Source organism: Centruroides sculpturatus, unplaced genomic scaffold, assembly GCF_000671375.1.
Source record: "Centruroides sculpturatus isolate CEXI.00-Female unplaced genomic scaffold, Cexi_2.0 scaffold1218, whole genome shotgun sequence".
Lineage (NCBI taxonomy): Eukaryota > Metazoa > Arthropoda > Arachnida > Scorpiones > Buthidae > Centruroides > Centruroides sculpturatus.
The window spans coordinates 28,195-41,853 of NW_019385458.1; the positions used below are offsets into that span (position 1 = coordinate 28,195).

Here is a 13,659-nt window from a genome sequence, read left to right on the forward strand (position 1 = left end):
AAAAGAAAAATTTTGTTACTTTCTCCAAGAAAATTTATAATAGAATTTCCGAGTATAAAAAGGAAATTGGAATCATGGATGTTATTAAGATTTTCTTGTTAGGCCCACCAGTGGCCAAGCGGTCTTCGTACCCCGAATATTGGGAGTTCGGTCGTGGGTTCGCTCCTCGCTCGGACGGGCTAGCCACGCGGAGTTTTCCGGGTTTCCTCCACGCCTGTAACGCCTAAATAGGGGCCTGGTCTAAAAAGACCTCCCGGAAGGTATTCCCTTAGGAAGATCGTCCAAGTGTTTCGTTGCCGTAACTTAACAAACAAATAAGATTTTCTTGTTAAATAATTACTCTGAAGTTTTACTAGACGTATGGTTAAAACAAACTGTGTGTAATCGTAACATACTGTTAACTCTAAAAACAACACTTGTACTGAAGAGTTTTTTAAACTTACGTATGTTAAAAATATGTTAGTTTTATTTAATACAGTTTTAATTTTTCAAACGTTATTTTGGTACCAGTTTTTGTAATAAAACTCAAAAACACATAGCTTAACAACTTAAACATAGGTGTTAAAATTGATGAAGTTTATTACAGTTATATCTATACACACGAAATATGTTTGTGACTTTATGATTCTATCTTGTCAAAACTGTTGTAAAATTTGTAATTGTATCGTATATCAGTCATCACTTGTTCACCGGGCGTTGCCTGTACCACATGTCCTTTGTGCCTGCTCTGCACTCTGTAATAATGTTACTCTCAACGATATTTCTTTTGCAGTTGTGGTAGGTATATATTTTTAATGTCTAACATTATTCCGTAACTGCTAACCTTTAAATCCGCTAATTTATGTCTCTTTGCATTAGAACCTTTTACGTCAAGACACGTTGTAATATTATGAAGACGTTTTACTCCTGTCTCCTTCGCACCTATTTAATGTTTATTGCTCATGTCGTTACGGCGGTTTTATGTATAATAATTTTATATTAATACCAACTGAAGAGGGACTGTTCCAATAGTCCAAAATGCATTTTGGTTTATATCTATATAGTATAATCATACTCGTGTAGCTATTTTTACTATATATCCCTTTATATCTAATTAAATGTTTCGTATTGACTCCCGAGTGTTTGTGCTTTTATCACTGGTGTGATAAGCCCTTACTTTTTATCTACCTCACATTAGTATACAGTTTAATTTAATTTAATTATACCAAGGGCTAAAAGCTACCTTTTTAATAATTGAAATATTATTTTGTTTTTTTATGTAAGTTCATCTATATATATATATATATATATAAATGGACATGTATGTCCCTATATCTCACTTTTTCGCCAAAACTACACATCGCACGTGAATGGTGTTTGTATGTGGTGGTAGCCCCAAGTCTCCATTCGTGCATAGGGGTGGTTGCGTCTCGATAGTTATAAGGGTACGGGAGATATGAGGCTGAAAGTGGTTGAAAGTGGCTTTCTATTTCGAATGTTTTGTTCGAATTTGTTCGAATTAAATTCGAACATAAAATTCGAATATTGGTTCGATTATAGAACGATTGTAAACGTTCCAGAAACGTTGAAAATAGTTCGTTTGACTAAACGTAAAAATTCTCTAATTAGTCTGGAAACGGGGGACCTAATTCTTGCATTCTGTGAAAACGGGTAAGATTAGCTATAATGTAATTATCTTAATCTTCACTATCGTTACTTTTTGCCCAGCGAAGCGGGTCCTTGCAGCTAGATTCTAGATTACTTAGAAAAACAGTCTTTTATATATATATATAAAACTATACTATTACATACAAATAAAAACCCAGCGAAGCGGGATCTTGCAGCTAGTTGATAATAAATTTCAACTTGTATTTACAGTTTACTTTCATTATTCATCTTATTATTACATAAATAGACTATAGTTAAACGTATTCTTCGTTGCTATGAACCTATTCACTTAAGTGATAAGGCGGATTTTAATTCATAAAAGCTCTTCACTGTCACTCGAAATACCGATGTTACGTAAAAAGTATCGATACGACAGCGAATGGACTTGTACCTTGATACCGCTGTCGTAAAGCCAGTTGGAAGTAACTGCGATATTAGGAGTAGGGACGATATTGCTTGTAATGAGCAAGGGACGTTACAACAAATATAACTTTTAGAATTTAAAAAATTAAAAGTTAATTTTTGAAAGCAGTCTGTTAGAATAAACGATGATTCCTAGTTTAAATTATGTCAAGGTTCCAGAATACATTTTTGACAAGCGATCTTTCTTTGTAGGCTAGTTGGCCGTCAAAATCAAAAAGTTCCTTTAAAACAATGAAAAAAAAGTTTAATTAAAAAACAAAAGTTTAAAATTTGTACTGATGATGCTCCAGAGTCTTACATTTTGCATTCCCAATTTTTAAATTTTAAATTTAATTATCATCCTGCGTTATTACCGGTACACGATATTATACTTTGTCTAATTTCCCCGCTTAATATAGCGAAAACTTCCTGGACACATTTTTTTTTTCTGTATCATAAACAAAATGAGATATTTTGATAGTGTTTTCCTCTTGAAAAAGTGGTAATCTCAAATAAAGAAGTAATTTATTTCTCTATCAAATACTCCATAAGCCGTTTACAGTCCTACAACGAATGTAACAATGCTTTTGATACTGTGTATGTCGTCCAGTGAGCAGAGTCAACGGAGAAAATGGATGATGGTTTAAAATTCCCCGGAATTAAAATTTGATTTTTAAAACTAAAATCAACTTCAAACGTGATGATTTACACTTGCGGTATTTTAAACAACCTGCAAAAAAGAAGATAAAAATAAAAGGTCATGCTCATATCAAACGAATAAAACACTTAACTCAGTGTTTTATGTAAAAGTTTTTCAATATATAATATGACTATTTATCACAATAAAATCTTTTTCTAAACTTGGTTATTAGAAATAAAAAGTCTCCCGTATCAAATCGGATGCTTTTTCGGCAATCATGAGTACGGCAGCATTCGTATTGCCCGAAACAATAGTTGGCATAATCGATGCATCGACAACTCTTAATCTGGATACTCCTTTTACTCTGTAAAACAAAATTGAAACGTATTAAAAATAAAATTCTTATATTTTTAATTCTTGTTAATAGGGCCGTTCAACTTCTGTCAGAAATGTGTTACGTAGTAGCAATTTGGTTCTTTCTCCCGCTGCTCCTCCTCCGTACGCTGTCACTCTGGTATCGTTGCCGAAACGATGGGAAAAGTGTCACCGTTCGGAGGGGCGTACGAAGAGAAAGATACATACAATAAGATTATGTTAATACATGCATGTTTGATTAAATGACATAATTCTGCTGGAACTACAACTATTTTCTTTTATTCTGGGCAAAAGTTGAACCGCCGTTGTACAGTATATATCTCAAAATATTAATATCTTTAATAAATAAATAGGGCTACAGTGAAACCTGTTTAAGCCGGACTTTCAGTAAGACGGAAACCTACTTATTACAAAGTTTTTTCTTATCTCTTATCATACAAAATATAAGTTAACGGAGTTTTAGTGCAACTGTACAGTTGCACTAAACGATTTACAGCATCAGTTTAATATGCGGGAAGTTAGGAATAAAGATGAATACACTAAGTTCAAAGTGTAAAATCGAGCTTATATTATAAAGAACAACAACATTTAAATATTAATGAACTCTGCATAAAGTTTAGTTGTGGCAAAACACGAGTTTATCAAATTCCGTGAAAGAAAGAAAAATATCAAAGAAGAATGGATAAGTGCACTGTAAACGTAAGGATATTCGAAAAAACTCGGAAATGAAACTGTTAACAGAAAAAGTGTAAGAGTGATTTCTAAATGAGAGATCACATAATGTTTCAATTTCAGGACTATTCTATCAGAGAAAGCCAAAATTATCGCATAACCTTTGAAGTACGAGTCATTCGGGGCTTCTGATGGTTGGATTGAAAGCTTCAAAGCTCGAGACGAAATAACTTTCCCGCTAATTTGTGGGTAAGCTGAAGACGTCGACCTGATAGTAGTAGAACACTGAAAGCTGAAACTGACTGAATTAACTAAGGACTATGACCAAAAGACGGCACTAAATGTGATGAAAGTGCTTTTTCGAGTTCGCTTCGAATTTGAGAAAGAGATAAATGTATCGGAGGATAGAAACTAAAGGAAAAAAGTCACATGTCTTGTGTGAGCTTTTTGCTAATGGAATAATGAAAAAGCCACTGGTTATAGAAAGAATCTCAAATTCCGTAAAAATTTAAATATTCACGAACTGCCCATTATATGACTGGCAAACAAGAAAATGTTCTCCTCTTTTTGGATAATGTTATGTGCCGTCTACGATTCGATTTATCTAACATTCAATTTTGTTTTTTGGCACTAACTTATCACGACGACCATAAGATCAGGGAATTATTCAAAATTTTAAAATGCAGCATAGAAAACAAGTGTATAATCAATTTGTGCTCATATAAGGTCATGCTATTCCGCGTATGAATTATCTAATAAAATTTTTGTATTAGACGCTGTTCGAAGGATATCAGATGCTCATAAAACTGCATACGAAACTGTTTAAAAAAGTCAAATTTTAATCCAAAACAGGAACGGAACCGAGTTAGAAGAGTAGGATTTATCACGAAAAATTTCTGACATTCAGACTTTAATGGAGCGATTGAATGAAAATGATGTACTGCCTTAACACTACAAAGATCTTGCAGTTGTGAATGATGTAACAATCGACGAAATTCTACTTAGAAATGGAGTTTGATGATGACCAAGATGGAGCGGCTACTGAGCAAAGTATAAATTTTTAGCTTAAGTATAATTAAAGTGGGTTTAAAATAAAAAAAAATTCTATTTCACTTATTTCAGTGAGAAATGTTGAAGAAAGCAAAGGAAATAAAAAACTTGCTACACGAATGCTTTAAAAAAATTACCACATTAGAACAATATGCACAACAAATGGAATGCACTTCATAGTTTCAAAATGATGATGCCGAAATGATGCTTAAATGTTGTTTAGACAGATTTGACCGTAAATATATTATTTTAAATTTTTACTCAGTATTTAAAAAATCATTTTTCTGCAATTAACAGCAATATCAAACCTTAGCATTGGATCCACTACCGTAGTGGGATCTTCGATTGCACCCATTTTACACGATCCCACATGATGATACGCAGTCGAGCACATAGTTCTTACAATGCAATGCAGATCTTCATCACTGAACTGTACATATTTTTCGCATCCAAGTATTCTTCTAGGAAATGCTCGAGCTCCGTATTTCTTTAAAGCTATCGAGTTTCCAAACCTAAGAATTTTCTTCAGGGCTAAACCGTACAAACGATACGTGTAATTTATTTTATAAAATCATTTGCATAATTTCAAAAAAGCTCTTACCATCAACCAAAACTAGAACATCGTCAAAATGAGAAAAATAATTAGGTTGGATGATGGGATAGTCGTGAGGATTCGCAGTCCTTAATTTTATGTACCCTCGACTTTTAGGACGGAGCAAAATAGGCATTATAGTAAATGCTTCTTTGTAAGAAAACGGTTTATAACAACGTTCCCATATCTATATAAATATTAAACTGAGGGTTATGAAATTGTTTCAGGTGTTCAATAGAACGGTCGTAAAACCACTGACCTCGTTTTTCAGTCCAAGAACCGGACGAAAGATTTTCCCTCCATCAGATGCTAGGGTGAAAGAATAAAAATTGATCTCTATATCGGAATAATCGTCCGATTGATTTGCGTATATCGTATCCATATATCCTATGATGTCTAAGCCTCCAGGCACAGTCAAAAGTCCTTTAAAATGTTAATAAATTTTAAAAATAGTTCCGAATCAAATTAGAAACAGTAACTTACCTTCTCCATGTTTAAAAAATCGAGCGATATTTGTCGGTTTTAACTGACGAGGAAGACTGTAGCTGTAAGGCACGTCGACTAGGAATTCCATTCCGTACGTGAGTACGTGATCCTGCAAATTGTATCCGACGGGTAGATCGGAAACAACGGGAATCTTCATGAAAAAAATGACAATTAATAATTATTATTATTGCATTTACTCTTTTAATCTAATAAAAAGAGTAAATGTTTACCCCAAGTCTGTGTAAATCGTCTCTAGGACCAATGCCCGACAACATTAAAAGTTGTGGAGAATTAATAACGCCTCCGGACACGATGATTTCTTTTCTAGCATACACGACGAAAGAACGACCAAAACGTTCGAAATGAACAGCTCTAGCAACTTTATAATGATCGAAAATAATCTGAAAAGTTGTATTTAATTCTTGAACTTATCATAACATACGGTTATAGTATAACAATACTGAATGCCACAATTAGATTTTCGTGTGCCTCGTGCAAGATTTTTATTTTGACTCTATCTTTTTAAGGAAAAAAATATGTAAAAAACAAATACGAGATAAAAATTTACAGTCAGTTTTTAATTTTAATCAGAAATATTACGGAATCGAACCCCACTAAGGAAATATTTAATAATGGAATGGACAGTAGACAGTGCTGGATAGCCATTCAAGTAGGTGGATCCTACCAGCAGTATACTATTATTATATAAGCTCTTCCTGCTGGTAGAATGGGCTACATCAAATAATAATGAAATTTCAAAAATGTATAACTATTTTATATATTTTACTTAGGCTTGCACTAGGCTGCGGGGTAGCTGAGGGCCACGAACACGAAGATCCTGCTTCTTTACTCGGGTAATTCGATCGTCGATGTTCCATTTTAGCTGACTTCCGGACTCCTGCAACACTCGTCATCGTGTGCGAGACGTGTTGCGCTTCATTTATCGCTGATATGGCCTTTGCTGTATTCATTGTTACTTTTTCGCAGCGTCAAAATAGGTCGCCGAGACGAAAACGCGGTATCCTTGCCATAAGGAAGTCGCCATGTTTAAATCTGCTATTCCTAGAGGCCGGGTGGCGAAGTTGTGTATTTAACTATCGCTTCGAAACTCGAACTGCAAGACGAAATATAATTCATCCTGCTGGTATGCTTCGTTACTGTACAAAGAAGCGATTAAAGTTATCCTACCGTTAGGATGCTGTCCATTCAATTATTAAAATTTCAAAACAAAAATATCATACTTAATTAATATGCATCTATATTTATGCTATCTATATTTAAGATAATTAAGATAGCATATTAATTATAATATGCTATCTTAATTAATATGTCCTTAATTTAATCCAAATTATTCTTTCAATCACTATAACAGTGTATTTCTATTAATAGGACTTATCATACTGGTGTATAAGATTACAGCCTCACAGTTACACAGATTAAAATTATTTTATTTTACAATTACCTTCGGATATTACCTTCAGAATAAATAGGCCTACAATAATTTAGTTAAGAAAATAGGATATCCGCAGGTAATTGTAAAATAAAACAATTTTAATCTGTGTAACTGTAAAGCTGTAATCTTATACACCAGTATGATAAGTCCTATTAATAGAAATACACTGTTATAGTGATTGAAAGAATAATTTGGATTAAATTAAGGACATAGATGCATATTAATTAACGAAGTTTTTAATAATATATATAGCAGAAATCCTGGTGGAAAAGAAAATGCAAAGTACAGAAAACACAGAGAGAGAAATTGAAAAATTAAAATCGGAAATTTGGTATTTGAGAAAATGTAAAATGGAAGATATAAAGTTACTAACATTAAGTATACCAATAAGTATCAGCGGGAATTTACAACAACATGATATAAGGAAAATAAATAAATTAATAATAACTTCCAATATTAATTATAAAAAGTACAAATTAAAGAAATTAGAAAGAAAGAATAAGAGACACAAAGAAAAATCAAAAGGTGAATTTACTGGTAAGTTTTTTCAGAATAAATACAATAATTTAGTTAATCCGCAGGTAATTGTAAAATAAAACAATTTTAATCTGTGTAACTGTGAGGCTGTAATCTTATACACCAGTATGATAAGTCCTATTAATAGAAATATACTGTTATAGTGATTGAAAGAATAAAAATATCATACTGATCATTTTTTTCATATGTCGTTTTATGAATATCCACTGTCCTGGGCTCCTGTGCCCGAGCACCCCTTACACCTGTCTAGCTACGGTACTTACTAAGCTAATATTTTCTTAAATGGAAGATATATTTAGAACTTTTTATTTTTGCTTTTAGTACAGTTCATTGCAAAACATGAATGTAATTGAAATGGTGTTTTGTATTATGTTGTATCGAAATTCGAACGACATATAAAACTTATAGTAATTTTTATGCCAGCCGAATAAATCTTCGTAGCAGAATGATAAGTGCAGCGTACAATATTCTTAATGAAAATGGCTATTAAGTAAAACTCATTAAATGTTTTATATCGCTGAAATTGTGAAGTGTCTAAGTCATAATACTGAGAAATTTTCTTGGATTTGACGTTCGTTAATTTGGTAAATTATTTTGACAACAAAGTGTTCAAGAATCACAGAAAAAGAATGGACACATAAATAAAATGATGTTGCTTAGAAAAAAAATAGGTGTCATATTACACCAAACGGAACTTTAAAAGAAAAAACTTAGAAAAAAATTGTGGAATAAAAATTGCAAGCGCATTTTAAGCTTATAGTTAAGCAATAGCGTAACGAGAGAGCGAAAGCGTTAACACGTTTTTCTGGATCGAGGGACGATTAATCTCAGAAAAATCCTCGTGGTCTTCCGATGACATTCGAAAACCCTAGCAAATGGGATTATGAGAATCTGGAGCCGAGTAATTTGTGTACTTATTTTGTAAAAAATGTACGAAGTTGAAACAAAGGAACTTCCTGTTGGAGGAAAATGACACAGTTCCTTCAAAATTAATAGCTTAAATTAATAACATGGGATTTCTCACGTCCTATCCGCAAAAACGCCCAACTTCCGTCACGCGTCGGAAGGGTGCAGGGTTTGTTTGGAATGTTTCGATTGAAGGGTACTTTTTCATAAAAGGAGATAGTATCAGATCAGGTCAGCCTAGCCTAGCTTAGTCTAGTTCATAGCTGTTGTCGTCCTCGTACGAGGCGAGTTGAGCTTTCTTTCACTATCCAGAATAGACTAGGAACACCAATCTTCTGTCATCCGACAATTTAATGGAAATATGTCGTCTTTAAAATGTGAAGAAGCTTACAAATAAAAAGAAATGATTCATTCATGTAAGATAATATATTATCTTGCTTGAATGAATCATTCTCGAGTCATTGTAAACTCTTTTTCACGGAAATGGTAAGGAACTACCGGTAGTTTCCAGATAAAAAGGATTTCCGACCGGAGCTCCGGAAATTCACAGGATCGATGGATCATTAAATAAGCTTACGAGGGTAAGGAGAAAGAAAAAAGAACTTTAAGACGGAGTTCAGAACAGAGCGGAGTGCTTGCAAGTGTGCATGTGCTTTTCCATCTTTATTTGTGGTAGGCATCTGATCTCCATTGTCTTCGCCCCTTCATCCAGTATACATTCGAGTCTGCTCTGTCCAAACCGTCATCGTTTGGTCTATTAAAACACCGTCATCCTTGTGAACCAAATGTAGCTCGATGCCTTCAACCCCCACTCACTGTGGGAAATAATACTCGACCTTTAACGTCGAAATTTAATGCCATCAATCTCCCTAAAGTGCCTTACACAAACCTTAGTGCAAAATTTCAAAAAATTTCGACAAAAAGCACAGGAGTTATTAAGCTTCAAAGAGGGTGAAGAAAATTGTGCCTCCCACAAACATACACGAACTAACATTCATACATAAAGAAAACATGTCCAAAATTTTTGCATTTCTGGACGTTTCGAAGTCCGCCGAGTCCAAAAATGTAAGTATTTTGGGATGTCATTTTTCGACCCATCGCCATACTATCCCTCTTTTATATATAGCAGAGCCTGGAAATAAATAATATATAATCGGAATGTTCTTTTAGAAAAACGAACTCAGTACACGCAACACGTTAGTTGTTCTATTCGCCTCATATTTCTGGAATTAAATGTAAAAATGACTTCAACAATCATATTATTTCTCATCTATCTCATTTTAAGATGTAATAATCTCCCTTCGATCCTTGGTATATCCACTTGGCGAAAAAGAGTTCTTAGACTTGTTCACTGCTACTATAGAATGATGTGCACAATCCTCATTAATTTTCCTTACTCCTTATCCGTCGAGCAAGATTTGCATAAAGAGGCGAAAGAGTTATTTTCTTACCTTCGTAACAAATGAAAAAAGTAAAATAGTTAAATTCGGGCGATCTTTCACTGGATGAAGAAACGCTTTGTTACTGCTACATCTCCTTCCATTTCTTTTAAAGGCTTGTGGAAAAGCGAAACCTGAAATAAAATATAAAAAATTAGCAAAAGAATATCGAATAGAAAGTTCAAATTATTTTTAGTTAAAAACACTTTTCACCTTTTTGAATAGGTCCATTAAATTCCCTCATGGCATGACCATTTAACAAGACGGACTCCATAAATGCTTTCACTAAAGGAGTAATATAATTCGGAGAAGAAATTGTTTGGTAACCTCCCGAAGCATGGTATCCTTCAGAAATGTTAAAAATAACAATTATTTATTTATCTGTCGAAAAACATGCCTCTATGTATCTTATAACTGACGTAAAATGATTGTATTGTAAAATACAAAAGTTTCTTTTATATATGTAAAAAAGAATGTTTCATGCGCTTAAAAAATCCCTCTCACTACAAATTCGCCTAACAGCAGCATAATCGATAGTTGTTTTCCTAATAGAGTTACCAAATATTCGGAAACGTCCTAAAAGTGAACTAGAAGTTGTGTCCATTTTAACTGCGCTCTCTTCCTCGTGAAAAGGTAGCACTCCAATTGTAATCAGGTTTATTTTCTTTCCGTTAGATTACAGATTTTTATTTTTCTTTCTTCCTGCTTATAAACACTAAGACATACTGTTCTAATTATATCCATCGTAAATTATGCAAGATCCCCACTGGGGGATGGTGAGAGACATAAATCTAATATATCCGAAACGGATCATCCGCGAGAAATTCCTTGAGTTGCTCACAGGGATTTGATCCTGGGTCTGAGGAGTGGTAAGCTGACGCCTTAACTGCCTGGGCTATACGGCTGTCTCGTCATCATCTTCATCAAAGGAAGCAAAAATTGTTTCCACGTTTCTAGGTGTTTTTTGTTTATTACTTTTTAGAATTTTTTCACACTATGTTCGAAATTCGTTACACCCGGAAGTTGGCAATCCTATTTCCTTGTTGGGAAACACAAAGATGTTGGTCAATCAAATCTTTTAAATTTTAGCCAAAATTAAATTCTGCGAGGTTGCACTTTCTTCTTTCGTGTGTAATAACAATTTAAATTAAATAGAAGCGCAAATTAACTGAAAGAGTATATTAAATTTGAACATAACCTTAAAAACTAGAAATTATAAAATTGCGCATTAAATACTGGCTACACGGACTACTATCAGCTAAGTGTAAAGTCTACGATTCAAAATGGCAGACGAGTCAGTTATCATTTATAGCACCTTAGTTAAACATATCTATTATGTATTCTTTTCCATTGCTCTTTATGATAAGAAATGTGATTTAAAATAAACATTTTAATAAAACTCTAATTATTCTATTATCTAATTTTGTATTTAATTACGTTGCAAAAATTAAAATAAAATTTTAATGGGTTCTATATATAAAGTATTAAATAATATGATTCCATTAACTACGTGTCAGTGAAAATTAAGATGACCGAAATATTATTTAATTAACTTAATTAATAAAGAAATTGGAATATCCATCTACCTTCTCAGCAATACTATCTATTTAATAATAAACCACACACACCTGATTTGTATTTGCCGAGTTATTTTCTTTATTCATTCAAACGTTTTCAGCCAATTTGTATAGGCCATCTTCAGGTTTATTGGAACGAACAACATTAAAACCTGAAGATGGCCTGTACAAATTGACCGAAAACGTTTGAATGAATAAAGAAAATAACTCGGCAAATACAAATCAGGTGTGTGTGGTTTATTATTAAATAGAAATTGGAATATTTTAATATTTACCATTCCTTAGAACGTTAATATCCCTATTATCTTCAGATTTAAGAAAATAAGGAAAGACTTCCTCCCAACTCCATCCATGCGCTCCTCCTCGAGCCCAACCATCGTAGTCTCGTCGATTCCCTCTACTGTAGATCATAAAGTTGACCGAACTTGTGCCTCCTAATACTTTTCCTCTCGGCCATCTTGCGGCCTTAATTAGCAATAATTATTTTGTATTATAAACATTGTTATTTTATTAATTACGAACTAATTATAATTTACTTACTCGGTCTTTATAACCGAAACTAGAAAAGTGCTGAGGTTCGGTTATGTATTGCCAAGCCATCGAAGTTCGTAGAAAAGCAGCAGCCAAAGTAGGAATTTGGGAAAAAATATTTTCGTTGCCTCCAGCCTCTAATAATAGTACTCTATTAAGGGGATTTTCTGATAACCTGTTGGCCACCACCGATCCGGCACTTCCTCCTCCCACTACAAAAAATATTTAAACAGTAAACCGAAATCTTTTTCTCCGTTTTGAACAGGTTTATAGTATTTGTTTTTTATCTATAAACTACTCCTCCAGAACTGTGTGACAATCGGGAACGTAAAAATGAACGTAACTGTTACGTTTATTTTTTACGATCTCGACTGTTATACTATATAAAATAGAGAAAATCTGATAATTGATGAAATTTCACTCTCGTTTTCTTCGTATTTCTCGACGTTTTGACAAACAAAATATCCTAAAAAGTAAAAATCTCCCTTACAAAATTCTTTTTGCCCGTTCGCTTATTGGCATCTATTTTAAATTGTATCTCAGGAATGAGCCAATCAAAAATTTTAAAACTTGACACGGTTATCATAATACACGATAGAATTAAATATTGATGATTAAAGATCAAGGATATGGGGAAATAGAAAGAGGTGACGCGTTGTATCTCGAATGGGGTCGGACTTAATAAAAATTTTACTCATTATTGTCATTTACAATGTGTTAAAAACTCGTCGTTACCCTTAAAATCAAGCCTTTCACCTTTTTATAATAATTAATAACGTAAAAATTTTATCCGGGTTCATAAGTGTAACAAAATCATAAAATGTTATAAATATTTAAAAATTTTATTATATATTTACTTAATTACATTATAAATAAAGAATAAAATTATCTATTATTTTTATTGAAATTAAAAAGATAATAATTTTACAATGCAACTTACCAATAATGTAATCGTATTCCCATTGAGGATATTTTAACAGTTCTCTTTTCTGATCTTTCTTTGTATAAAAGGCAACTATTGATACGATAAGTGCTTCCAGGAGATTCATTATTGTTATTGACGATCGGAATTAATTGACACTGCATACATTATTATAAATACTGGGACGAGTATCACGTGATGGCATTGACAGACGACATTTAGATTTCTAGATAAAAAAACCTAAACTTGTATGCTTACAAGTTTAGTTTTTATCATCTAGAAACTTAATAGGGTTTACAAATATAGATCATTAATTCTAGGATATTCTAATTATTAATTAAACAAATGATTTCGAGTCAAGATATAATTTCTTTTTAAAATTTCGTTGATTAAAGTGATTTAATAAATACAAATCAACGTAAATAATGAC

The 13,659-nt window shown here is 32.9% G+C and overlaps 1 protein-coding gene across 1 annotated transcript; it reads right to left on the minus strand.

Annotated features, from left to right (window-relative positions):
* Window positions 1-2,462: 2,462 nt before the first annotated feature.
* On the minus strand, window positions 2,463-12,646 carry LOC111639199 (glucose dehydrogenase [FAD, quinone]-like). The gene is made up of 10 exons (XM_023384996.1): window positions 12,317-12,646; window positions 12,052-12,241; window positions 10,413-10,544; window positions 10,212-10,333; window positions 6,095-6,265; window positions 5,862-6,015; window positions 5,638-5,801; window positions 5,388-5,565; window positions 5,095-5,317; window positions 2,463-3,053 (listed from the first exon to the last, which is right to left on the minus strand). The coding sequence occupies exons 1-10, from the start codon at window positions 12,374-12,376 to the stop codon at window positions 2,918-2,920; spliced, it is 1,530 nt and encodes a 509-aa protein (XP_023240764.1). The 5' UTR covers window positions 12,377-12,646; the 3' UTR covers window positions 2,463-2,917.
* Between the last annotated feature and the right edge of the window lie 1,013 nt (window positions 12,647-13,659).

Coding starts and splice junctions, on each gene's coding strand:
- LOC111639199 (XM_023384996.1), bottom strand. CDS start 12,376: ATGGCTTGGCAATACATAACCGAACCTCAGCACTTTTCTAGTTTCGGT. Junction 10,545..12,051: donor TATTAACGTTCTAAGGAATG/GTAAATATTAAA, acceptor ACATTTCTGAAG/GATACCATGCTTCGGGAGGT. Junction 3,054..5,094: donor GTAGTGGATCCAATGCTAAG/GTTTGATATTGC, acceptor TTTGTTTTACAG/AGTAAAAGGAGTATCCAGAT.